The sequence below is a fragment of the Monodelphis domestica genome, chromosome 5 (assembly GCF_027887165.1).
Source record: "Monodelphis domestica isolate mMonDom1 chromosome 5, mMonDom1.pri, whole genome shotgun sequence".
In the NCBI taxonomy this organism is placed as follows: Eukaryota; Metazoa; Chordata; class Mammalia; order Didelphimorphia; family Didelphidae; genus Monodelphis; species Monodelphis domestica.
In genome coordinates, this window is record NC_077231.1 from 260736754 (window position 1) to 260764751 (window position 27998).

The window sequence follows — 27998 nt, forward strand, 5'->3', positions numbered from 1 at the left end:
TAGATGTTCTTCTCAGGGGTCCTGACTAACCTCTTTAATACTTAGTAAATAACAGCTCGTAAATCTTGTGTTTAAAGTGATTTTAATGATCATCTCTGTTCTAGGTAAATCAGCTTTAATATTTTCTCCAGTTTGAAAAAATGTGATTAATTAGTATTTGTAAATTATCACATGTATCATATCATATAAGCTAATGTAAAATAATTTAATGTGGGCCTAGACTAAGTCAACATTATTGTGCCTTTTTAAAATTGTAAAATCTTAAATAATTTTATCTAACATTGTTGCATGGCCAAGATTTATTTTTAAACACATGTCATTTGGATTTCTTACTGTTTTATGAATGAGCTGTTCCTTAGTTTTTGCCACATTAGGTTTAATTTGGAGATAATCTTAGTTATTTTCATAGCCTATCATAGAAGGAAGACTCGTTTATTGAGATGCACTGTAGTGATATTTTGGACTTCTATTTCCTGAATGAAATATATCTGATGAAATGTATCACAAGAGGAGGTTATTTCCTCAGAATTATCATCTCTCCCATTTCAGATATATAGTATAAGAGCAGCTGTAGTCAGCTGACAGCTCCTGCCTATGCTCAGATTTATCTAGAGATGGTGGCACTATTTTAAATGCAGAATAGAGCATTCATTTCGTCATCTGGAAGCAGAAACGGCAGAAGCTCCGGGGAGATGAGAGACAGCAATGTTGCCCTAGTGGGAGGGAAGCTTTGTAGCACATTAGCAGAGCACAGAGCCTGCGGAAGGCAGATATGTGTCAGGGATTCCTGGCCAAGATGTGCTGTACTTTCTGCAATGGTAGAGAAATCAAGCAAGAAGTGAATAGAAGCTGGAGATACATATGTTCACAGGAATGCTGAAGGGTTTGGTGCTCCACTGCCCCTTTGCTTCAGTTGGAACCTTCCAGAGAAATCAGCCTACATGTATTTTTAGCTTGCTGTTTCCAGCACCAATATGACAACATAATTCTGTCTTTGTATCAGTAAGCAGCTTTTACTATGTTTTCCTATTTTCTGCCAGCTACAGTTTACAAAGGATGTCACAGCACTGGTAAGAAATGCACAGTAGCCATTTCCTTTATTTGTAAGGCATGTTTGTTTTTTTTCCCACTAGATTTGTCATAATAGTCTATTAAACCTGCAAGTTACTGAACTAGATGTTTGTTCACAGAAATCCCTTCTTATGGTTAACCTTGCTAATGTGCAATATGTGCTTGTGATGCTTACCTTTTCTTTAATTTTGTTTTGTTTTGTTTTGTTTCATTTCCTAAATGTAACTAGTGTTCAATATAGTATTTATTGCATCTGGTTTTTGAGTGCCTCGCCCCCGTGCCTCCCCTTCCCCCCACCCCTGTTCTGGGCTTTTATGTTTATGACTGCATTTCAGCTTGACAACATGCCTAAATGAAAATGCCAAGACACATTGGTTCTGAATTAATTTTGTTATGATTAGAGCAGGAAATGTAATGTTAAACCTATTTGTATCAAATCCTAAGCAAATGCTAAGCATAAGCTTTTATTGTATTGGCTAGCTCTGTGTTGTGAGTTTCTATTTCCATTTTAAGTATTATAAAGTTGTTTTTATAAGTACCTTTTCTAAATAATGTCATAGATTATTGGAAAAATTATTTAGAATGCATGATTATTATTAGTAGTTATACCTCTATAAGATAGGGAGATGAATGAAATTTACAAAGTATTATCATGTTATCATGTTCATCATAAGATGTGAAATAATTTACTAACTTGAATTATTTGAGTTTGAGAAGTTCTGTATGTTTTTACAATATACTAAATGTGAAAACATATAGAATAGCATCATTTTGTGAAATTAGATAATGGATATTAGTTATTACTTCAGAAATCTTACTCATTGAAAATATATTAAGATAACTAGAATTTTTAATATTTTAATTTTCTTGTATCTGGTAGGGGTAAAAAGGATTCTGACTTATGGGATTTATTTTGAAGCCATTTAAGCAGTCAGAATCCCCAAAGCACAAAATGGGGGAATTTTAGAAGCAGTTTGTAGCAAATAAGGAAGGGGAAAGATTTTGATGTATTTATCAAGATGTTGGAAAAGGGAATCATTAATACCCATTTCTATTATTATTCACTTGGTTTCTGAACTGACCTTTCCCCTAAATTTGTGTCATTAACTAATGTGGTCTTATGTTTATGTTGAAGTGAATGTCAAAACTAGAAAGTATTGCTGTTCTTAAGGATTTTTAGATAACACCCTCTTTTTATTCATTCACAGGCATATTCTCAAGATGCCTACTTGAAAGGCAATGAAGCTTATAGTGGCAATGCCCATAATATTCCTGAACCCCCACCCATTTGCTATCCCCGGCTTACTCCCTCCTCTTCGGGGAGGGCACAACCCGTGGAAGTAGCTCCTCCTGACTCTTCACTGAGCAAACAGCTGGTCAGTACATCAGGACCAACCCAACCTGGCAGGGCCTACAGAATGGAAGTACAAGTGCCTCCGTCACCACCAGATGTTGCAAAGTCCAATACAGCAGTGTGTGTTTGTAATGAAACTGTAAGGACTGTCATTGTGCCTTCTGAGAAGGCTGTAGATTTGTCATCTGGGAGAAATAACCTTACAGGCCCATCACACAGAACTGAAGAAATAAGGTATGGCGTCAATGAACAGACCTCTTTCAAAACACCATCAAGGACTCTATCACCATCCTCTTCAGCTCCCACTCCCCATTTAATTCATCAGACTCCAGGGTCAAGATCAATAGATCCCTCTGGAATTTCCATGAAATCTGGAAGCTATGGTGGCCATTCAGAAGGAATCTCAAGCAGTAGGCCTCAAGCAGCAGATACTCCCCCCGTTTCTACTAATCATTATTCTCCAAATTCCCATCAGCATATAGACTGGAAAAACTATAAAACCTACAAGGAATATATAGATAATAGACGATTACACATGGGGTGCAGGACAATTCAAGAAAGATTAGATAGTTTAAGAGCAGCTTCTCAGAGCACAACAGATTACAGCCAGGTGGTATCAAGTCGTACTCCGTGGCAGTCGCGCCGAAGAAGCACCTCTCATGATAGAGCCCCTCAGCCTGTTCAGATCCGGCAGCGTAGCGTGTCCCAGGAAAGACTGGAGGATCCTGTGCTGATGAAGTATTGGCCAAGAAGCGCATCTCAGGGGGCGCTCACTTCCCCAACTGTTAGTTTTCAGAGCCACAGAACATGCTCATGGGATTATCTTGGGGGGCAGGGTGATGCATCAGAAAAGGCCAATTCAGAGAGCCTTGTATCTGATTTGAATGGAGAGAGAAAACAGACTTATAAGTGGACAGGATTTACAGAACAGGATGATCGGCGAGGGATCTATGAGAGATCTAGGCAACAAGACTTTCATAAGTCTCTTCGAAATTCAAATTTTACTGTGGCTCCCAGCATTTTAAATTCAGATGGTAGACGAGTGAGTGGTAGAGGAATAGGATCTGGTTCTCAGTTTCAGAAAGTTTCACCGGATTTAAAAACTCTGCAGTCAAATAGGAATTTTCAAAATGCTTATGGAACATCATTACCTCGAGCTATTTCACAAGACAGGTCTCCTCTGGTAAAAGTCAGAAGTAACTCTTTGAAATCTCCTTCTACATATGTAGCAAAACCATCAATTAACCAGAACTTGATTGTTTCTATCAAAGACCAAAGACCAGTAAATCACCTACATTCAAGCAATCTGTTAAATCAGCAATCAAGACTAAGAGCTGAGAGTGCTCCAGACCACATGGTAGATAGTGGGAAGACCCCCTCTCCATCGGCAGCTTCTGCCAAGCTTGCCCTTCAGATGAGTGACAGTTCTCCTCCTGCTGATGATTTAGAACTAGCTGCCAAACAAAATTCACAGGAAACTGAAATTCAACTTTCAGGTTCCCTAGATAACAAAGAAACAGTGGTCCTGAGAGAAAAACCTCCATCTGGGCGCCAGACACCACAACCTTTGAGGCACCAGTCATACATCCTGGCTGTAAATGACCAGGAGACTGGCTCGGACACTACCTGCTGGTTGCCTAATGATGCACGCCGAGAGGTCCATATAAAGAGAATCGAGGAAAGGAAAGCATCAAGTTCCAGCCCGCCTGGTGATTCCCTGGCCTCCATTCCATTTATAGGTGAGCTCTCTGGTTTAAATACCCTCTACTAAAATCAATGGGTCTCATGACCTCTTTTGGCTAATATTCCAAATCTTTCAGGATTCTAGGAAGATATTCAAGGTAAGAAATTGGGACTGTATATCTCTATCTATCTATCTATTATCTATCTATCTGTCTGTCTGTCTGTCTGTCTGTCTGTCTGTCTGTCTGTCTCTATATACATATATATATAGTAATAAAATGGTTAATCTGTGAGGAACTAGGTCAGGAAAAGCCAGTCTCTTTTGATCAGGAAACCAGAGAAGAGGTTTCTCTCTTGGTCAGTCACCCCCAGAGAGCAAGAATCAGTTCCTCCCCCTGGCCAGCTTCAATTGCCTCCTCCTGGGAACATTCCGTTTGGAATCTTCACTTTGATTTTGCAGATCAGGTCCCCAGCTTAGTCTGCATGCCTGGCTTGTCCTGCAAATCCTCTCTTTCTTTCATGCCTCTTCCACTATATATATATATATCTTTGTAATTCTGTCAACAGGTAGTTAGAACATACAATCTACAACTTCTGATCCACAGACTATAGAACCTTTTGCTTTCCTTCATATATATTCTAAAAATTTTTAGATTTTTCTTCCTACTTTTACAAATTCTTATCTTTCGCTGTTATCTAAAATTATGTTAACTTCTATTTCCTTTTTTACATGAGCTTAACAATATAGTTTTACATTGTGAAATAAGCTTCTTTTCCTTTGGGAAGGAAGGAAGAAATAAGTATTTATTAAGTGCTTACTGTTTTTAAAGAGCACTGTGCTAGTGGCTGGGGATATAAATAGAATGGTGAGGCAATCCCTGCTCTCTAGGTGCTTATATTCTACTAGCAGACACAGTACATGTAAGTGATTTCAGCTGTAAGTCAAATGGAAAGACCTCATGTTCTCTAGGGTGTGGTAGTGGTAGCAAAGGAAATGGCAATGCTTCTTCTTTATTGTGTTTTTATTGATAAAAATCCTACTTGTTTCTGGTATCAAACCTTGGACAGTTTCAAGTACATTGGAGGCAAGAACTTTCTTTTCTGGACTTCAATAGCTATGGTTATAATGTATATAAAGTTGATGTAAGTAGCTCTCCAAATTAAATTCTCAAATTCTGACTTACCTGAAATAATCCCACATTGTTGCAGTGATACCTTAAATTTCTTTTCAAAGCTCTTTCATATTATATTCATATTTATCATATTGCTCTAACTTTTAAAGCTTGGATTCAATTAATTTTAAATATATTGTTTGCTACCAGTACAAAACAATGTTAGGCATTGGTGAAATATAAAAATAAATAAGACAAGATCCCTGCCCTCATGGTAATCCTAATCCTTGAGGAGTGATGCTTCTTAAAAGATATATGAGATATACCATGAAAATCCTAGCCACATTCCACAAAGAGTTTTTTGTACTTTGACAAATCTTACAATAAATTTGGGAAACTTGCTTAAGGAATAGGAACTGTGTTAAAATCTATCAAGCATATGATGTCCAAGTGTCTCTGCTAGGCCATGTGATGAATACAAAGTAAATATAATTCCTATATGCAAGGAATTTTAGTTCTCAACTTTAGTTTAATTTAGAAAAGATAAATGATAAACAACAATATAGAATAACATGAAAGCCATTACTTTGTATTATATGTTGATGATTTGAATCAATGAACAAGCATTTATGAAGTGCTTGTTGTATGCCAGGAAATGCCAGGTACTGGGAGTAAAAAGACAGAAGTGAAACAGCTGCTAAACAGAAGCTTATTTTCTAGTTTTGACACAAAATAAATACAGAACAGAAATAAATAAAAGGTGATTTTAGGGAATAACAGAACACTAACAATTGAGGGGTATTGGGAAGGGCTTTTTGAAGGTGGCATTTGAATAGATCTAGGTTCCAAGAAGAGAAGGAGGGGAACATTCTAGACATGGAGAATGATCTGTGCAAAGGCACCAAAGTGGGAGATGGGGGATTGGGTATAACACAGAGCACCTGAGAAAGAGTAATGGAAAATTCAGCTGGAATCGGGTGGTAAAGGATGTTAGCTGCCAGTGGAGTTTGTATTTCATCCCAAGACAAAATGGAAGCACCAATGTTCTTGTTTGGCAGAGTGATGTGATCCACCTCTCCAGGAAGCAGAAGCTCCTTGAGGAGTTGTTTTTTTTTTGGTTGTTGTTTGTTTGTTTGTTTGTGTTTTTTGTTTCCCCACAGTGTCTGGCACATAGGAAGTACTTAAGAAATGCTTGTTGATAAATTGATAGAGATGATAGTGAATGAGTGCATATTGTATATAGATAACTCAGTGAATGTTTAGTGAATTAATTTAATGTGGGATAAATGTGTTTTCAAAGGGTAAAATTATAAAAGCGGTGGTCTAATGGATATACTTAGAGCTATCATATGTAAATTAAATATAATAAGTATAGCTCTTGAAGGTCAAGATAAGTATTTTATGAATAAGATAATGGAAGGTGATATTTCTTTTAATATTTCTTATCTAATTGCTTTCCTTGGACATAATTGATGGCTGGTGTTTCAATTTAAAACAAAATAAGTGTTGAAGTAAAACAGCATAAAATGTTAATTATTGAATCATATTCTCACCATAACTAGTACCCAGTGCTATGATGCCTTCTGTTAAAGGGAGGTGGGTTTGCCCCTACTAAAGTATGTAAAGTATAGCTGAGTTGATAATGCTACATATATAACATGTGAGAAAATAAATGATATATTTATAAAAGTAAAATAAAATGCAAATTAGGTTCCATAAAAAGATCTCTATGAATAGTCCTAAAATTAGATTAACTTTAATTCAGGGTCTTTTTAATATTTTCATGTAAATATTTTAAAATATTAAGCTGTTTCTATATTGTAATTATACTTTTATGCCCTATTGAATATGTGGTCTATATGTGTATATTTGTTCTAAGGAAATATCAAAGTGGGAACCATTTTCAATCAATAAGTATATCAATTTAATATCTGGGCAGTTAGTGAGACCTTAATTATATACTCAAAGAGGAATATAAATTGAATTTGTATTTATTGGGTACAAAAAATGTAAGCAACTGTTGTCCGGGTGGGGGGAACCTGGTCAACTAGGTGGCTGAGCTGGGCCTTAAGTCAGGAAGAATCACCTTCCTGAGTTCAAATTTGGCCTTAGATACTGTGTGACTCTGGCCAAGTCACCTTGGCTAATAGTCAGACACAACTGAACAACATCATCCCATTGTGTTTCTGTCCATGGCCTCATTCCCCATCTAGTAAAGGATTTCTTAACTGACCATGGAACCATTTTAGGCCTTGAAATGTGTTAATGGATAGATATATACTCTTAGAATAAAAATAAGATTGAAGAAAATTAGAGAAACTAAGTCTTATGATCACATGGAAAGAGATATTATTTGATAAATTTTTATATGTAATTTAACATGTTAATAATTTATAAGGGACATGATTTTGAAATTGCTTTTCTCTCATAGAACTCATTCATAGTATGCAAAATACAAGGACTCCATAAAATGCAGTTTGGGAAGTTTTTGTGTAGCCTAATCTTAATTTTACAGAGAGGTCATTTGTTTTGTAATTTTAAACTGTATGTAGAGCCTTCAGTTGGATCTTTTGGAGATCGGTGTGATCTTATTAAAATACTAAAAATGGCTTAGTAATAGTTCAGTCATAAAAAGAGGAACAGTTATGCTTTGAGTTTTCCTTCCTAAATACCAAGAAAGATCCAGAAGTTCTCAAAGAACCTTTTTTACTATGAGAGAAGTAAGCTCTTAGAGGTGCCATAAAATCAGGAGTGCTCAGGCAACTAGAGATTCTGAGTTATTTGTTAAGTAGTTAACTTGTCTTGATTACTTTGAGGCTTAGCATTAGGAAAAACTTGTTGACAAGAAGACATGCCCAGAAATTATGAAATGTATTTTAGTGGGGACTAAATGGTCACTGGGGTTACTTCTAGCTCTTCAATTCTCTGATTCTGTGAGAATTTCCAAATTAAGCAATCCTAGTTGCCTAATTTGTCTTTGTAGTTTTGTGTATCTCAAAAGCTACTCCAATTAGCATAAATTGGCATCATTATATTCTACTGCTTTTGAATATCCCACTTTGTACTCTACCATTCTATGTGATTATGGTTACATTGATTAGATATCTATACCTTGTTCTAGAATAAGCAGCACTTAAATACTGTGCAGAATTATAGTGTCGTGGAAATGGAAAATGAGATAGAATTTAAGATTTCTTTCTTTTGGAATTGTTTACCATATTTCCTTAAGAATATTGGTCATATAAATAGTAGAATGATTTTTTATAATCCACTTTGACAAAATTTTATGTTTTTTGAATGGCTTTTAAACCACACTGAATGAAGAGTTATGATTTTTAAACATCCTTGACTTTTTTGCTTAAAAGTTATAGCTCCTTTTTACCCTAGCATTTGGCACAATGCTTGGCATTTTACAAATATTTACTGATTGATTAAAATAGACTCTCTTAGACCTATTATCCATTTGAAGTTATGGCACTGATAGCATAATAGATAAAAAGCCTAATTTTTATTAGTTTTTATTTCAAGTCAAAAGTGTGCTTTTTGACTTGAATTCATATCCTCATCATGCAAAATACCACATAGTCTTTAGTTAAAAAAAATCATTGGTTTGAATAATCACAGATTTCAAAAGTAAGTATTAGAATATTCAGGATAATAAATCAAATGTAAAATTGTCAAATTAATATGTTTATGATTCACAAAAATGCTTCAGTTTTTCATCATTAATTGTAAAGGGTAAAATTTTGGTTGGACTGAATATTTAAGAGTATGGTCACCAAGAATTTAATTATTAAATTCAAATGAATTACTCAAGTCAGAATGACTTTTATGGTAGTTTTATTTACAAATTAGAGAGAAAGAAAGTAAGGAAAATGAGAGCCCGAGAGCGAAAAAGATAGCTACTCTGACCTGGTCTGAACCAGGCAGGGCTTCAGAGGCCCCAGCAAAGAGGGGGTGGGGGCACAGAAGATTAATTAAACAAGGCTTCCAGCCATGAGGCCTCCTCTGAGACTAGGAATCTCTCCCAAGGCTGTTGCCTTCAGGAAAGCCAAGGAAATGGGAGTCAGCCCTTTTCACTCATCCACATGTCACTCCAGAGGGAAGCAATCTGAGGTCTCAAGCCTGACAGGCTCCTCCAAGGCCAAGTTCAAAGGCGGAGCCCCTCACAGGAAGTTACCACCAAATTTAAAGAGAGTTCTTTGCATCACTTCCTATGGCTTTGGTCCACCTTTACATGTACCAATGGTGGCTTTAACTTTGCATTGGACTGCCCAGGGGGAAGTCAGTTGGTTTTGATTTATCACTTGCTAGCACATGTGGGTCATAGGACCCCCCCCCTTTGCCCCGCCCCCCTTAATCCTTAAGTATACATTCCTGGTGGCTAAAATCTAAAGAATAAGTGGGGTGGAGTTAATCCATTCTTCACAATCACCCCTGATGATCATTTGGGAGACAAATCTCTCCAATTGATCATTTAACAATGCAAGAATGAAGGTATTTGATAAGGTACAGGGAATACTGGTAGGGTTTTGTAACAGGGAATGGAGGAGTTGAGGAGATAGAAGTAATATGAAGGCTGGTGAGGTAAAAGGAGAGAGGTACCCCCTCTGCTGAGAGACAGTCTTTGTAATTTTCTCCCACTCAACCCACAAGAGAGGTATCCCTGGGTAAGGTTAGGTTAAGGATGACAGGACCAATGTTTTAAGTGACTTCTGGGAAATAGTGGAATTTACTCCTCAAGACTTGACTGGTAGTTGAACCCCAGAAAGTCCCCCTTGTCTGGCAGGCAGACTGTCACTGTTGACTTTTGTTGTTTAGCCTAGGCTAATGGCTAGCTTAGTCACCAGCCTCTCTTTCTTTGCTCTCTCTTCAATATAAATCTGACTGCTATCTTCTATATTTCAAGTAGTTTAATAATAATAGTAAATCAAGAAAGGGGATAGTTATGTGGGAATAGGAGACCCTTGCTTCTTCCTCAGCTGAGCCAAGATAGCTCAGTTTCAGCTTATCCATCTTCTTCTTAGCTAGTCACTATCTGTATCTTACTAAACAAAAGGCATGTGTCCTTGAGAATGTCAAGGGATGTAAAGAATCTTCAGGGTGACCCCCTGAAATTAAGAGATCAACCCCTTTCAGCAGCTTACTTTGCCTTGTTCTTCCTTTAATGAATGCTCTCACACATACGGGAACCTTTTTCTTCTCCAGGTGAAGGGAATGGAGGCAAGGTATTCCACAGGTTGGGATATAGAGCTCCTGGTCTTTGCTCCACACTCAGCTGAGTTCAGAGGGCAAAGACCTTTTCCATTAGCAGTTTCTTCCACAATCCTCTTCTCTCACTTGTAAAAATAAATTGGCGAGTTATAAAAATAAAATATTTAGATGGAAAAACTGTCCAATATAGATTCAGACTGTACAGATACTTTTGATAAATGTAATCAAAAGTATCCTCAGTGATGAAGTGAAGCTCAAATGTGAACTTCCCTTCAGGACCAGGTGCAACGACGCTAAAGAGATTCTTATTATAAAAATGAAATATTTATTGAAATATATAAGGTTAAAACAGGATTTCTAATTCTAAATCCACCCAAATAAACTCCCAGGTTCCACAAGGAACTGCTTCTCCTATGTTTCACAGGCTACACTAATCCTCCCTAATCTGACTCACCCAGATTTATACTATCTAAATAAAAACTACCCCTATTATCCTTATAAATCTTAATTTTGCCTTCAAATTATAAAATAGCAAAGGCTAGCTGGTTGAGTCTCAGCAAGAATCAAGTTAATCAAGTTTTTTAAGACACAGAGTCTAATCAAAAGACCATCTTTCTTTGGTCTTCTTAGAGTTAAACAATCTATAACAACCACAATAGATATTCAATAGTGTTTCCCCAGTTGGGAAAGGAAAACACCAAGCTCCTTCATATCTTTCCCTCAGACAGAGAGAGGCAAAGATGTTACCTCTTCCAGCCCTGAGAGAGAGTCCCTTGAGTATGTGTCTCTGCCAACTGCCAGAGAGCAACTCCCAACTCTCAGAGAGAATAATTGACACAGAAAAAACGGTCATAACTGTCAACATCTGAAATCAACCTGCTCTCTCAGCTCTGCTTCAAACTCCAGTTCTTTCTCAAGTCAACCACTTTACTTCTTATCTCTAAACTAATAAAACAGTACTTATTTTCTTATATCATCCTTACATATTCCAACTGTCATTCCATTCCCATCACATTCCAGCCATTATCTGCTCCAGCTCAGTGGGCAGAAATGCAAAAGCTTCATTCACAGTTTTCCTTTCTATAGTAATCATCTTGTACCTCTAAAAGACTTCTAACTATAGGTGCATACAAAATTGCACCTTCTAAGAGGAAACTACAATAGTTAGAGATAAGAGGGAAATAGAAGAAAGAGAAAGCAAAGCCAATGTTTTGCTGGGTGCATTAACAAAAACCAATTGGGTGCAGTCCCCTTTGGCATAAGTGTACATTCAAAATAAATGTTCAACCCCATTCAGTTCATTCAACTGCACCTCAAAGTTCATTCTGGATCTTCTCTGGATTTTTAGGAGCTAGCAAGCTTCTTTCCCTAAAAATTTTTTTCTTGAACAAAATTTTAAATCTTGAATTTCGTGAAAATACAATCCCCCCTGAAGAGAGTATCAGCCAACACCCAGATTAGCTCAGGACACATGGTTGAATTATGGGCTGTATGAGTCAATTATCAAAAGAAAAACCAAAAACATAAAGAGAAAAACAAATAGAAGAATTAAACTTTGAGAGAAAGAAAAAAAGTCAAAATCAGAATCAAAATATTAAAATCTATGCATATAAAAATTTCTGAGGAAATAAGAATAATTTCAAAATAGGCCCTTGTATTTGGGTCCAATTAAAGTAATTTCTGTCCCACAAATCTGTAGGACAAAATGCAGTCATATTTCACTTACCATTTAACAGCCAAGTTGCCATACTATAAGAGAAAAAAAAAAAGGACTAGATTTTTGTGTGATAGGGAAGTGTCATTCCATGGTCTGATTTGACCTAAATGCTCAGGGATGGAGGTGCCAGGATGATAGCCAAACTTTGGTACTTGTCTGGGAGTATTTCACAAGGGGTATGGTATAAGGTGTCCTGTATCTTAACATATGTCAAGTGCTGCAACCTTGAGTCTCTCACTAGGTTCAAGTCCTTTTGTATTGGCTTATAAGTTCATCAATCCTACCTGGATTAGTTTGGTCCTTTTTGACCTTGTGCTCCTTGGTACTGTATAATGGCTCTTTTGTTCCCTTCTCCTGGAATCAGACACAATCATTAATCACAGTCCCATAACATTTATCAATAAATGGCAGGTTTCCATAGTCTAAAGTTTTGGGGTATGTATTAATATTATAGCAAATATATATTTCAACTTATATTACTGTAGAATAAAAAATGATTGTATGTACTTTAAGTATAAGAAATGAGAAAAGGGATAAAATCAAATATTCTAATTAAAATAAAAGAACGGCAGTAATAAAATAAAATTTCAGGAATTCAATGTGTTCCCCAAAACAGTGTCCACTTGTCTATGGACTATTATCTCCAATGCATGTGATTGGATACAGTCAATCAGTTTCAATAGAAGATGTTCTCTTTACCTTACCTGTGAGCAATGAATCCAAGAGTCTTTTTCTCCAATTTTTATAGCTGTTGGAGTGATTAACAATATTTGAAACGGCCCTTCTCAGGAAGGATGAGTTGTTCCAGTGAGCTGGAAGTTCTTTATGTATATCTTGTGTCCTGGGTTCAGGTCATGACATGAAGTGAAAAGTCTATTGGTCCTGCTTATACTACAGCTCCAGATTCATGGAGTGCATGCAGTTTGTGCTGTAATTTCCTATATATATAGAAAACAATAGAAGTATCTCCCCTAATAGTGATGTATATGCAGGGGGAAAAGGCTTAGCCTGTATAGGTGGATGTCCTAAAAGCATCTCAAATGGTGAGATATGTAGATCTCTCCTGGGCTTGCTTCTAAGATAAAATAGGGCTAGAGGGAGAATTTCAAGCCATTTTAAATGTGTCTTAGCACAAAATTTGCCTGTCATAGTTTTAAGTTCTCAGTTCATTTTTTCAACTTGGCCTGAGCTCTGGGGGATGATATGGAAATGGAATTTAGGAGTTATCCCCAAACAAGAATATATCTGAGATAAAACTGAATCAGTAAAATTACTTCCTTTGTCTGAATCAATATATGCTGGCAGGCCAAAGTGAGGAATAATCTCTTTTAAAAGCACCTTGGCAACAAAAGCCTCTGTGGCTTGCAGTAGGAAATGCTTCTGGCCATCTGGTCAGTTGATCCACTATGACTAGATAAAATTTATAATGCCCAGCCTTTGGCATTGGTATGAAAATATTTGCAGGTGCTTAAAAGGTGTGTAAACCAGAGGGTGCCCACCAAAAGCTTTGCCACCAAAGGTGTGTTGGTTATATGCTTGGCAGGTAGAGCAGGCTATACACAATTTAGAGGCTGGGCTATCCATACTCTTAACAGAGTCCATGATGCCCTGAGTACCAAAGTGACCATTTTTATGAATAGATTGGCAAATTTAGTGATAGAACTTCTAGGGAGCAGGGGTTTTTCTTCAGATGACTCCCATACTCCATTAATCTGTTTTGCTTTAAATTTTAGCTTCCATGTCTCCATTTCCTTTTCATTATAAGAAGGTGATAAATTTAAGTCATCAGTGGTTGTTAATGTTAAAATTAATTCAGGCCCTTCTTCAGCCGCTAGCTTTGCAATGGTATCTGCTATAAAGGGTGAAATTATGGTTGAGACTGAAAAAATCTAAATTTAAGTAGTCGCCAAGGGAAATCCCAAATAATAAAATACCCAAGTCAGCTGCCAAATTTTGTGGTGATTTAATTAATAGTGGAGAAGATTAAGAAGAAGGAAGAAAAAGGAGTAGGTTTTTTCTCTCTCTCTCCCCCCACCAGATTAGTATCGGGTGGGGAGATCAGGAGATAAGGGAGTAAGGGTTTGGAGTATGAAGGAGGAAGGAATCAGCCTGACCTCCAAAGGGGCTCAGCTAAGATGCCCGAACCTGAAATCTGCTGCAAGGCAAAAATCACCACCCAATACTCCAAGATGTCGAAACACTTAGCATGCTGCCAGTCAGAGTTGTCTCTCCAGGGAAAGAGGAAGGGCCAGGAAGTGTCGTGCCTTATATGGACATTTTTACATCATTTTTCTGCATCTCATCTATACCAATGAGGACTTAGCTCGACTTAGGACAGCCCAGAGGTCTCTCCTTTTTTTGCACATGTCTGTTGAAGGCCATTTCCTCAGATAATTAAATCTTGAGTTTGATGCAGACCTTCAAAATCTTGTTAAACTGAGTAGGGTGGAGAATGTAGAGTTTCTAAGACCTGATTCTGTTATTTCAAGTACCTCCATTGTTACTGATCAGGAAATACCTAAATCACATCTTCTAAAGAATGGTCTGATTAGGGTGGAATAGTTTTGAAATTCACACTGCCCTGTCATTTCCCTTAGAGACAGGGTTAGTGCCACTTGCATGGGCAGAGCAATGAACTGTGACTAGGGCTTTGGGCAGCTGGATAGCAAAAAGAACTTCATTAATAATTTTTGCATTAGCTATAGATTTTCCAGCTGAGGTTAAAAATCATCTCTGAAGCTATAACATACCCACTGAATGACAAATTCCAAAAGCATATCTAGAATCTGTATAAATTATTGCCTTTTTATCTTTGGCAATTATACAGGCATGTTTCAAGGATATAAGTTCTGCACCTTGAGTACTTATATTTGAGGGCAGTGAAGCTGACCATTCTGGCAAATTCTGTAATTACAGCAGCTCCAGTGTAATGTATGCCATCCCTTATAAAAGAAGAACCCTCAGTAAATGAGACTAGATCACTAAATGTGCAGGTATGGAGAGTGACTCATCTGAAATCTAAAAACAACTGCTACCCAACTACCAGAGTCATCTTAAAACATTTTTAAAGAACAGTTTACCTAAGCCATTTTTAAATTTTCATTAAACAATTATACATTTCAAGAAAAATCATTAACTTACTAGGTCCTCAGATTTTTCACTTGAATCCTGACCACATGTAAAATAAAAATGTCTTTTTTTATGTACTATATGCTTTCTAAAAGTTGCATATTTGGGCCAGTGGGGTGGCTCAGTGGATTGAGAACCAGGCCTAGAGATGGGAGATCCAAGTTCAAATTTGGCCTCAGACAAATTCCTAGCTGTATGATCCTGGACTAGTCACTTAACCCCTATTGCCCCCTTACTGCTCTTCTTCCTTAGAAGCAATACACAGTATTGATTCTAAGATGAAAGGAAAGGGTTTTTTTTTAAGTTGCATATTTATCAAACCTTAAACTTAATTTTAAGAAAGAAGTTATTTAGAGGAAAGATATTATAATAATAAAGCGTACCTTTCTGTTAAAAAAATCCATTTATGAATTGAATAACCATTCTCCAATTTATCTTCTTAGTTTTAAATACATTTTTGTATCTAAAAGTATGAGGCAGTTATACCTAATGATTTTTGGATTGACAGTGATTTTATTTGAACGAAAGTCAGCTTATATTACTTACTATTCCTCTTGATCTAATTTTTAAACTGGTTCCTGTCCTAGCTTTGTAATTTATTTTGTTGTGTGAATCTAGGCAGCTACCTTTCGAAGCCTGTTTCTTCATCTGTAAAATGGAGAATAGTATGCTCTACCTATCTCATGAGTTGTAGGGAACAAATGAGATTCATGTATGTAAAGTCCTTTTTCAATTCTAAAGTGATACATAAGTATTATAAACTTCTACAATTTTTTTATTTGGTGTCTCCATCCAATAGAACATAAACTTTTTTAGGGCAAGGACTATTTTTTACTTTCTATGTACTTCTAAGCAGTTAGCATAGCACAGTACTTACTTATTGCTACTAATGGCTTAATAAATGTCTTGATCAGTTTATTTGGAAAAAATTTGAATTTTCTCCTTTCTTTTTCTGTTTTAAGTCATATGCCTGAAAATGATTGACTTCAAGTTTTAAATTTGTCTGTACATTTTTAACACTTTTAACCTGATTAAGTTGTTTTTTTTCCTTAAACAATAAATTAAAACATTTGTTTCAAGTTTGTGAAAAAGAAATTGCTTTTTATGTTTTGGGTTTTTTTAAAAAATCCATATCTTACATCTTAAAAATCAGTACTAAGTATTGGTTCCCAGACAGACGAGTGATAAGGACAGGCAACAAGGATTAAGTGACTTGCCAGGGTTACATAGCTAATAAGTATCTGAGCCTAGATTTGAACCCAGGATCTCCCTCTTTAGGCCTGACTCTCAATCCACTGAACTACCCTAGGTCCATGTTGGTAAACATACGGCACATGTGCCAGAGGTGACTGGTCTCCTCCCTCTCTCCACCATACCTTGAGGACATTTCTGCTATCCCCCACTCCTCTGCTCAACAGTCCAATAGAAGCTTCCTCCATTCTCTGTCTGGAGTAAGGGGCAGGGCTCACATGCAGAGTGAGAGTTGGAGTTTGGGCACTCAGTCTCCAAAAGGTTTGCCATGACTGGCCTAGCTGCTCCTGACTTTTATATTTTCTGTTAAATGCTATGAGTTTTTCACCATACTGAGTCACAAAATCACCAATGCATGGAAAAAATTGAACTTTTCCTGGAAATATATTCAATTATAAAATGAAAGGTGTCGTTATATAGAAGAGATACTAATCTTGAAATTATCTTAGACATCCTTAATAATCATGTAAAGGAGTTTAGACCTTTAAAACTGTAACAACTTCAAAATCTTATTATCTAAACTGTCAGTATATGTATCCTGTAAGTCTTAACAAAATGTAAATAATAATTTTCCAGACATGTCAGTGAAGGTAATTTTAAGTAGGTGATGGAATTATTGGCATTAACATTTTTAATATTTGTTAGCTGTCAAGTTAGATCCATTTTTTAAAAATAGAAACCTTTTTTGTAAACATTTTTCTGATTTGATTCAATGACAAGATAATACACTATTCTAGTGGGTTTTGACAATTGTGACAAGGAAATCACTTTTAAGGTTTAACACAATTTGTCCAATAGTCACTCTAACAGTAATACATCCACTTGCCATTTAAAAAACCAGAATATTTACATTGCTAATTTGTTGCGTATTACCTTGTAGATGAGCTGACTAGCCCTAGCATTGACCATAATATTGCACACATTCCTGTTTGTGCTCTCATTTCTACATCCACCTTTCAAGTACCCACTATAGCAACAGTTCCTCCCAGCCTCACAATTTGTTCACTCCCATTTAGTTCAACGTCAGCTACCATGTGATCATGGTAAGTATAAACAAATTAAAAGTGTATATTTAAAAATTATCCCCTCCCAACCCTATTTTTCCTTCCATGTAAGAAGGATCAAATCTTTTATTATTTAAACAATTAAATCATACATCCAAATGTTAAAATTAAAATGTATGGTATAAACCAAAACCAAATAATCAAATCATTTGAAAGGTTAAAGATTTTGAGAAAGACAGAATAGAAATAAGTTCTAACAATTTATAAATGCATCAACCCACAAAATTTCATCACTTAATAATCTTCATGGAGAGTTAGTAGGAGCCATTAATTCAGGGGTAGTCTATTAATGAAAAATTTATATTGACCCTATCTGAGGCATGCAGTTCCAAAGCCCAGTCTTTGGAGGCCAGGCCAACCTTTCATTGTTTCACTTTTCATGTGTTTTTAACAAAGCAAGCCGGTTACATAATTTAAAAAATTAATCTAAGCGTAAAACTCCCTCGTTAGGTTGTTTCATTTATGCCAAGACTGAGATCTATGAAGGCAGTGGGGTGGTATTTATTCTTTGGATTCCATGTAGCATTTGTCATGTATGGTAGTATTCAGTGTGCACTTGCTGAGTGAATGAATGCATATCTGCTTACCCTTTATGTTATTTAGAAGCTTTGAATTTAACTCAGCTAGCAAAAAGCCAAGTGGGTCAAGTATATTTCCTTTTCCCACATTTTAGATCAGAATATTGAAAAGGTACTTGATATGTTACTTTTAGAACATTAGGCCCTATTAACTTAGAATCAGAGAGACCTGAGAGGTTGAATCCAAAACGTTCACTTTACAGATGAGGGAAGTGATGCCCATTGTGTGACTTGCTAAGGTCACAGACCTTTAACTAGCTGAGGTACGATTTAAACCCCAGTACTCAAAGAGTTTTTGAGTGTGTTTTTAAATTACTGTTTTACTTCTATTAACAATTACATATTCTGATAGGTTTCATTGAATGCTGGGCTTATTTATGCTTCCTTTTCATACTTTTCCTTTACTGAGGAAGGAATGGGATGAAGAACCAGAAAAATTGTTCATATTCCCAAGTGAAGAAATAAATTGAGTGTTCCTGTTTGGGGGCCTCATGCAAAATGTTATACCTTAGCTTTTACAAATTCAGTATTCCTCCAAATCTATGTTTAGTGTTTTTGAGATTGGTGGGTTATCCAGAGTATAGAGTTAACTTGTTTTGGTATAATATTAAAAAAACATGCAGGGGAGCGGGTGAAAGTTAGTGAAGGAAAAGCTACACTATTTATAGAAGGGAAAGAAATAGCAAAAATGAGTCAAAGAGCTGATTATTCTTCTAGATTGTTTCCTATCTATTGCCAAAAATCCTGATTTGCCAAATTGCATGAATTCATCTTTGATTCACATTATAAATTTAAATTCCCCAAGGATAATCTACATGATTATGTGCTTTTTTCTGTCATAATTATACCAACCATGAAAAAAATTTCTTCTAACTATACTTTTTACATTCGCAGTTATTTTTCTATGATCTTTGTTCCATTCAATTCCATTAGGCATAGGAGAGATGGAATCATAGAATTTCAAAGCTGAAAATAAGCTTATAGGTGATCTGTTCCAACAGCCCTAGTATATATATTTTGGAAACAGTTTGAATGACTTACCCAAAGTGTAATCATTAGTCATATACCTGTATCTAGAAACCCATGGGCTTGGGACTCCTCATCTCTTTTGTAGTATAGTACACTTCCAGAAGGCAGCTAAATGACTTGGGGGATAGAGGACTGAGCCTAGAATGGGGAAGACCTTAATTCAAATCCAGTTTCATACACTGACCAGCTTTGTGACACTGGCCAAATCACATAACCTGTTTTCCTTAATTCATTGGAGAAGGAAGTAGTAAATCACCCCAATATCTACCAGGAAAATTCCAAATGGGGTCACAAAAGATAAAACAAAACTGAACAACTAAACAACAACAAATTCTGCTACTACCACATTTTCTTTCTTACATTAATGAATATTATTTGAAGGAATATTAGAATAAATCCTTAGGTAAAATGAACAACCACTTGGCAAAAATGAAATCTTATGTATCAATTTTGTTTAAAATTATTTCACCTATATCTAAATTTATAGTATCATTAGTGATTTGGTTTGGCATTTGTTCCTTTTTCCATTTATTGTAGCTAAATATAAAATAATAGCTGGTGTATATGTTATACATATTTACCTAATAGCTATTTTTATTCTCATTTTTAAAAAAATTAATTTATTTAGTCAAGTTAGAACATTATTCCTTGGTTACAATAATTACATTATTTCCCTCCCTGCCCTCCACACATCCTTCCCACAGCTGACGCGCAGTTTCATTGGGTATTACTTATGTCCTTGATCAGAACCTATTTCAATGATGTTGTTTGCACTAGAATGTTCATTTAGAGTCTACATCCCAAGCATATCCCCTCAACCCATGTATTCAAGCAGTTGTTTTTCTTCTGTGTTTCTACTCCTACAGTTTTTCCTCTGAATGTGGATAGTGGTTTTTCTCGTAGATTCCTCCAAGTTGTTCAGGGTCACTGCATTGCCACTAATGGAGAATCCATTACATTAGATTGTTCCACAGTGTATCAGTCTCTGTGTACAATGTTCTCCTGGTTCTGCTCCTCTCACTCTGCATCACTTCCTGGATGTTGTTCCATTCCCCTTGGAATTCCTCCACTTTATTATTCCTTTGAGCACAATAGTATTCCATCACCAACATATACCAGTTTGTTCAGCCATTCCCCAATTGAAGGGCAGCCCTTCATATTTCAATTTTTTGCCACCACAAAGAGCACAGCTATGAATATTCTTTCTTGTACAAGTCTTTTTCTCCATTATCTCTTTGGGGTACAAACCCAGCAGTGCTATGGCTGGATCAGAGGGCAGTCTTTTAGCACCCTTTGGGCATAGTTCCAAATTGCCCTCCAGAATGGTAGGATCAGTTCACAACTCCACCAGCAATGCATTAATGTCCCCATTTTGCCACATCCCCTCCAGCATTCATTACTTTCCTTTGCTGTCATGTTAGCCAATCTGCTAGGTGTGAAGTCATACCTCAGAGTTGTTTTGATTTGCATCTCTGATTATCAGAGATTTAGAACACTTTTTCCTGTGCTTATTAATAGTTTTTATTTCTTTGGGTGAGAACTGCCTGTTGATGTCCCTTGCCCATTTATCGATTGGAGAATGGCTTGATTTTTCGTACAACTGGTTTAGTTCTTTATAGAATTGAGTAATTAAACCTTTGTCAGAGGTTTTTGTTATAAATATTGTTTCCCAATTTGTTGCTTCCCTTCTGATTTTAATTACATTGTTTGTACAAAACCTTTTTAATTTAATGTAATCAAAATTATTGATTTTACATGTTGTGATTTTTTTTCTAGCTCTTCCTTTCCAAAAGATCTGACATGTATATCTGTGTTCACCTAATTTGCTTATAGTTTCCTTCTTTATATTCAGGCCATTCACCCATTCTGAGTTTATCTTGGTGTAGGATGTGAGGTGTTGGTTAAAACCTAATCTCTCCCATACTGTCTTCCAATTTTCCCAGCAGTTTTTATCAAATAGTGGATTTTGGTCCCCAAAACTGGAATCTTTGTGCTAATCACTGTCTTGCTGAGGTCATTTACCCCAAGTCTATTCCACTGATCCTCCTTTCTGTCTCTTAGCCAGTACCAAATTGTTTTGAGGACCATTGCTTTATAGTAATAGTTTGAGATCTGGGATTGCAAGTCCTCCTTCCTTCGCATTTTTTTTTTCATGATTTCCCTGGATATCCTTGATCTTTTGTTCTTCCAAATGAACTTTGTTATGTTTTTTCTAATTCAGCAAAAAAGTTTTTTGGTAGTTCAATGGGTATGACACTAAATAAGTTAATTAATTTGGGTAGGATGGTCATTTTTATTATGTTATCTTGTCCTACCCATGAGCAATCAATGTTTTTCCAATTGTTTAGATTTAGTTTTAATTGTGTGGAGAGTGTTTTGTAGTTGTGTTCATAGAGTTCCTATGTTTGTCTCAGCAGATAGATTCCTAAGTATTTTATATTGTCTAGGATGATTTTAAATGGAATTTCACTTTTTAATTCTTGCTGCTGAGATGTGTTGGAGATATATAGAAATGCTGATGACTTATGTGGGTTTATTTTATATCCTGCAACTTTGCTAAAGTTGTTGATTATTTCTACTAGCTTTTTGATTCATATCATCTGCAAAGAGTGATAGCTTGGTCTCCTCATTGCCAATTTTAATACCTTCTATTTCTTTTTCTTCTCTGATTGCTACTGCTAGTGTTTCTAGTACAATGTTAAATAATAGAGGTGATAATGGGCATCCTTGTTTTACTCCTGATCTTATTGGGAAGGCTTCTAGTTTATTCCCATTGCAGATGATATTTGCTGATGGTTTTAGATATATACTGTTTATTATTTTTAGAAATGCCCCTCTATTCCTATACTTTCTAGTGTTTTCAATAGGAATGGGTGTTGTATTTTGTCAAAGGCTTTTTCTGCATCTATTGAGATAATCATGTGATTTTTGTTGGTTTGCTTGTTGATATGGCCAATTATGTGGATGGTTTTCCTAATATTGAACCATCCTTGCATTCCTGGTATGAATCCTACCTGGTCATAGTGGATAACCCTTGTGATGAGTTGCTGGAGTCTTTTTGCTAGTGTCCTAATTAAGATTTTTGCATCTATATTCATTAGGGAGATTGGCCTATAGTTTTCTTTCTCTGTTTTTGACCTGCCTGGTTTTGGAATTAGTACCATATTTGTGTTGTAAAAGTCATTTGGTAGAACTCCTTTTTTGCTTATTCTGTCAAATAGTTTGTATAATATTGGGATTAGTTGTTTTTTGAATGTTTGATAGAATTCATTTGTGACTCCATCTTGACCTGGGGATTTTTTCTTAGGGAGTTTTTTGATGGCTTATTCAATTTCTTTTTCTGATATGGGGTTGTTTAGGTAATCTATTTTTGCCACTGTTAATCCAGGGAATTTGTATTTTTGTAAATATTCATCCATATCACCTAGATTGTCATATTCGTTGCCATATAGTTGGGCATAGTAGTTTTTAGTGATTGCCTTAATTTCCTCTTCATTAGAGGTGAGGTCTCCCTTTTCATCTTGGATATTATCAATTTTCTTCTTTCCTTTTTTAAATTAGATTGACCAGTACTTTGTCTATTTTATTTGTTTTTTTCAAAATACTAGCTTCTAGTTTTATTTATTAAATCAATAGTTCTTTGACTTTCAATTTTATTAATTTCTCCTTTGATTTTTAGGATGTCTAGTTTAGTCTTCATCTGAGGATTTTTAATTTGTTCACTTTCTAAGTTTTTTAATTTGCATGCCCAATTCATTGACCTCTTATTTTCATTTTTTAAAAGAAAAAATTGGGAAAGAAAAATTCTGATTTACTAGATATATACCTATATACTACATACATGTATATAAGGAGAGCTTTTGCAAAATTTAGAGGCAAACTACTAGCCTGTCATTTTATTCCAGAAGATTGTTCGGACAGGTAGAGGAAGGAACATGAGAAAATTAAAACTATGGATCAGCAGCTGGAGAATAATATGGCAGAGAACAGACAAAATCATTGGATTTCTAAAATGTAAGATAACCACAGAATGCTCTCACTTGGGGTGTGGAATAAGTTTGCTGTTTTTAAACACCTTATATTAACTGATATGTTTAAATGTGCTTTATAGATTAATATTAGGGTCATTATTCAGTAGAGGTGATTGAATTTATAGTCTCTTTTTAATAGTACTCAGTTAACCTGGAAATCATTTCAACTTTTACTTGACCAAGCAAATACTTCTACTATACATTAAAACAATAAGCTAGCTACTCTAAGTGATACAAAAAAATCCCAAGGTATAGCTTTTGACTTTCAAATTAGGAATTTAAGATATAAGATATATTAAATAATAGGGAACAATTCCTTCTAATCATTGACACCTCAGTTTCTTGATTTTCCTAACTTCTTTGAACAAATCTCTTCTTCTTTAGTAATATCTTCATACTTCTTCCTATTTATGCTCTTCTCTACCAAATGTCTATTTCTTATGGATGACATGGAATATTGAAGCTAGAGAGGCCTTGGGAGATTACCTTGTCCCATGTCCTCATTCCACTTATAAGGAATCTATTTTCCACAGAGATAAAGAAATTAGTCTCTATCACAAAGCAAGTTATCAGAAGAACCAGAGCTTGAACCCAGGGCAAATTCCACTGTATCCCACCACAATCCTCTTTTCTGTATTTTTTGGCAAACTTAATCATTCTTTGCCTTGATATATGGTTTACTCCCAAATCTAGATTGCTAACCCCAATTTAATTTCCTTCAACTCAATCCCTCTTTTTCTAAATTCAGTCCATTAGGAATATCAAGTGCTTGCTATGTGTAAGGTGCTGAGGATAAGAAGGCAAAATTCTAAAGAGAGAAAAAAGTATTAATAATTAATGGAGTCGGGAAAAGAATATGAATGAATAAGGACATTTCTACTTGAATGCCTCACATTTAGTTCAACTCATCATGTGTACAAAAACAAACTTGAAATTACCCATTTATAATCTACTCGCCACCCCATTCCAAACAAAACTCCTCAAACAATTTTATTCTCTCAGTAATCCTAATATTCTGGCTATTCTATTTACTTTATATGAGCATTAGTTTTTTTCTTCATGATTTTACAGCCAGTTTTACTGCCATTAACTTCACTCTTGTAAGGATATTACAAGTTTCTCCTTACCATATCCCATCTTGATTTTCAAGTATTATAACAATTTGGTTGAGCTTCATTTTTTATAACCAAATGTTCCATGCAAAACTTACATTTAGTTGAGTAAGTCAACTAACTGTCCCCTACAAAGGATTTAGAAAGGATTTAAGGGTCCAGTGTACCTTATAATCCAATTCCCATTCTGGCATTTGTGCCTAATACATCTAATTTTATTTTCATCTGGATAGCTCTCCATCTCTTCCATTTGAATGGTATGTGGTTCTTGCTAACCACATACTAAAACCACTTGCTAAATAGGTTTGTCTTAACCTATTCTTGGTCAAACCACACTGGCTCTTTATATTACTTGTTTACTGACCAACTTTTTGCAATTAGTTCTTTAATTTTTCCAAGAATCATACTTAAGCTCACTGGCATTGATTTTACTGGCCTTGTTTAAGGTTCTCTTCTCTTCCCTTTTTGGAAAATTCAAAAATTTACCATTTTCCAAGCTTGTGAGACCGTTTTATTTATTCAGTCTTTATCATCTTGTTGAAGGTGGTTCAGTAATCTCATCTGCTGGCTCTTTTAGTATCTGAGGTGTTCATCTGGACCACCAAATAACTTCACTGGGCTCTCACTATCTCTTTAATATGGAGCCATATTTGAATCAGTTGAAGAAATAAATTTATTATTGAAGTTCAGCTGAACCTTTATTGTCTTGATGCATGATTTTTTTTATTCTACTCCACAGCAGTCATGGAAACTTTCACTTCTCTTCTCAAGCTTCCTGTGGCACTTGTTTTCACGAACTTTCTTAGCTACCAAGACTTCACTTCATACCTTTCTAGGAAAAAATAAAGCTATTTCCCCAAAAGCTTACTCTTTCCTCTAGAAACCTTACTCCATAATCTCCTCTTTCACTCACTTAGTGTCAGTTCTGACTCCTTTCCTGTCATTTAGAATCATGCCCATGTCTCTGGGGTTGTGTGTGTGTGTGTGTGTGTGTGTGTGTGTGTGTGTGTGTGTGTGTGTTTAAGCCTTTTTTGTTGCCATCCTCCCTGCTTCCTATCCTACACACATCTCTCCTCCCGTTCATGGTAAAATTCCTTGCAAAGCTAACTATGCTGTACTTCCTTACATTTTAAGAGCTGTATAGGGAAGCTTAAAACCAATGGAAAAGCAACCCAGATGATGAACTTTCTTTAGTACTTCCAAAGGTAAATCATTTCTTCCATGGAAGAAGACTATAGCTTCTCCTCCAAGTTTTAGTAGAAGATTGAACATTGTAGAGGAAGGAAAACTTGATTCAGAATGAAAAAGGCCTACTCTGTGAAAGTCCTGGTTCTCCTACTCTTTTGACTGGGTGTCTATAGGCAAAATACTAACCTGCCCTCAGTCTTCATCTCTTTTGCATTATGAGCCCACCATGGTTCCTGAGGGGCAAGCATTGGATCCTACAGCATGTCACCAAAGTCTCCATTTTAAGCTTTAATATCACTTTGTTGTTGTTGTTGAGTTGTTTCAGTCATATCCAACTCTCTGGGACTCTATTTGGGGATCCTTGGCAAAGATACTGGCATGGTGTGCCATTTCCTTCTCCAGTTTATTTTTCAGATGAGGAAACTGAGGCAAATAAGGTTAAGAAACTTGCCCAGAGTTATATAGCTAGTAAGTGTCTGGGGTTGGATTTGAACTTCATGATTACAAGCCCATTGTTCTATCCACTGTGCCATCTAGCTATCTATTCTCAGGTGGCACAGTACTAGAGTTTTGGGGGACCTTCAGAATATATAGGGAATCCAAGAAGTCTTTGGGACTTCCTCAACAAATGAGCTAAAATGTTACTTAATAAGTTAGTGTAGCAAAAAAAAAAAATTCATGAGCTGGTGGCCAGTCTTTTTGATGAGGAACCTCTGAACTCAGTTTGACCACTGGGCAATAATCTATCACACAGTCTTTCTTCAGAACTTTTCGAACTTGATAGGCCTATCCTGGACTTTTGCATCCTTAACTTGGCCTCTGAAAATCAGGATGAAGCATCAGAAGAGGAAACTTTTAGTGCCCCCAAAGAGATAGGGTGGTGTGGTGGAAAGCACTGGACTTAATGTCACAAGAATAGTGGTCAAGTCTTGTACCTGCTGTTTGTTAGTGATGTGTCCCTTGGCAAATCATCCAAACATTGAGAAGCTCCTTTCTGTTCTAATGACTTCATGGGAACAGTTCAGAAAGCTCTGTAAACATAAAAGGGCTGTTTTCATGAGCTGCTATTATGAAACCCACTGAATCTTTCAGAGGGATTACTGTTTTTGAAAGTTTTATTTAATCAGGACCGTGTGAAAAACATTTTTCAGAATATTTTGAGATAAATTTGAACTCACCTGCCTTCAACAGGGGGAGCGTATCATTGTAGGCAATACTACTCCTGTGTTTGTCATAATTGATCCAGATTACCTGAAGGAAAATTCTGTCTAAATTAGCAGAAATTATTCATTATGGAATGCTTGAGGCAGCTTTCTTAGTGGAGAGTATACACCCCACTTTCACCAAGTGTCATCCAGAAATGGCAACCTAGGAATTGTTCAGTTCAGATCATTTGTTTCTGGGTCACCTGTGGTAGAAGGAAACCGTTCTCTAGATTTTATCAGTGTAAACTGTGGCCCATTCTAGGGTCTTCTCCTCAGATGGACTACTGCAGATTTTGCTCCAGTTGTCAGAAAATCAGATTTGTGAGTCATGTTTCTTCAAACCAGAAATTCTGTTTCATTTCAGAATTTAGCTCAGTTCTCCCTCCTGCAGTTCAGCTAGTGAATAAGACCTGGGGTCAGGACACTGCATGCCTCTCCCTTCCCCACCACAGATATGCAGCCTTTCCCTGTGCACAGGTTCAGCCTAAGGGCCCCTGGTGTGTACTGGCCCGGCCCATGGAATCTTGGGGCCTCCCCCAACTGCCAGTCCCTTGAGAAGTTGGGCCAGTTGGTCACCCTTACCTGCGGGAGCCCCGCTCCAATGGAGGGTCATGATGGAAGCCGTGACACCCGAGCAGAGGGGCTGGGCCCAGTCCGCCAGCCCCGGGAGCCCCTGCTGTCAGCTCTGTCCCTTTCTCACGGGTAGGATCAAGCTCATGGGTGCGGGGCACATGGAAAGCTCTTGTCACCCCAGAGAACCTCACTCAGAGAGGTCTGACCACAGTCCGTCACCCCTTTAGCTCACTGTGCATGGTCAGGACCCCCTGGGCTACCCCAGAAGATCTCCCTCCTGGCCCTCCTCCTTGACTGCTTGGCCCTGTCCCAAGGAGGTCACTGGTTCCAGTAGCCTTTGGGGAGCTCAGTGCCAGGGACCCAAAGTGGTTCTTGTTAAGGTGGAATTCTAGGGGGGGGTTCTTTCTGCCCCACCCCCACTGGCCCTTCATGGTACCCTTCAAGGCTCCATCTCTATGGGGTTGGGCTTGTACAATTCTTTACAGTCTTCTGGGAGACTGAGCAATATTAGGTTCACTAGAGAAATCTAGACACGAGCAGTTCCTGCCTTTTCCCATTTTGACAGCCAGAAGCCGACTTGAGAGGGTCTTTGACAGGGGACCTCACCAAGGCCCAGAGCGGTCGGCAGACATCGTCAGAGAGGAGGAAGGGCCTCCCCCCCGGGCCCTCCTGAGTCTGACTAGGAAA

The 27998-nt window shown here is 36.7% G+C and overlaps 1 protein-coding gene and 1 long non-coding RNA gene across 7 annotated transcripts in view; one reads left to right on the plus strand and one right to left on the minus strand.

Annotated features, from left to right (window-relative positions):
• ARHGAP21 (Rho GTPase activating protein 21) overlaps positions 1–27998 on the plus strand; it is a 197793-nt gene that overhangs the window by 140735 nt on the left and 29060 nt on the right. For 4 of the 5 annotated variants that reach the window (XR_008912422.1, XM_001376252.4, XM_007504864.3 and 1 more), the window contains 2 exons: positions 1041–1070; positions 2280–4164. Coding sequence is in view for 4 of the 5 variants with exons in the window: in XM_001376252.4 (XP_001376289.2) it covers positions 1041–1070; positions 2280–4164 (1915 nt within the window). In the remaining variant the exon portion in view is untranslated. The remainder of the gene's footprint in view (positions 1–1040; positions 1071–2279; positions 4165–27998) is intronic. The other variant, XM_007504865.3, reaches the window with a different exon arrangement.
• Positions 10354–27998, minus strand: LOC130454638 (uncharacterized). 2 transcript variants are annotated; one of them, XR_008912423.1, is made up of 5 exons: positions 27321–27998; positions 26712–26784; positions 26469–26564; positions 12436–12505; positions 10354–10559 (listed from the first exon to the last, which is right to left on the minus strand). It is a non-coding gene; the product is annotated as an uncharacterized LOC130454638 (long non-coding RNA). The 2 variants fall into 2 exon arrangements; XR_008912424.1 differs by lacking the exons at positions 26469–26564; positions 26712–26784.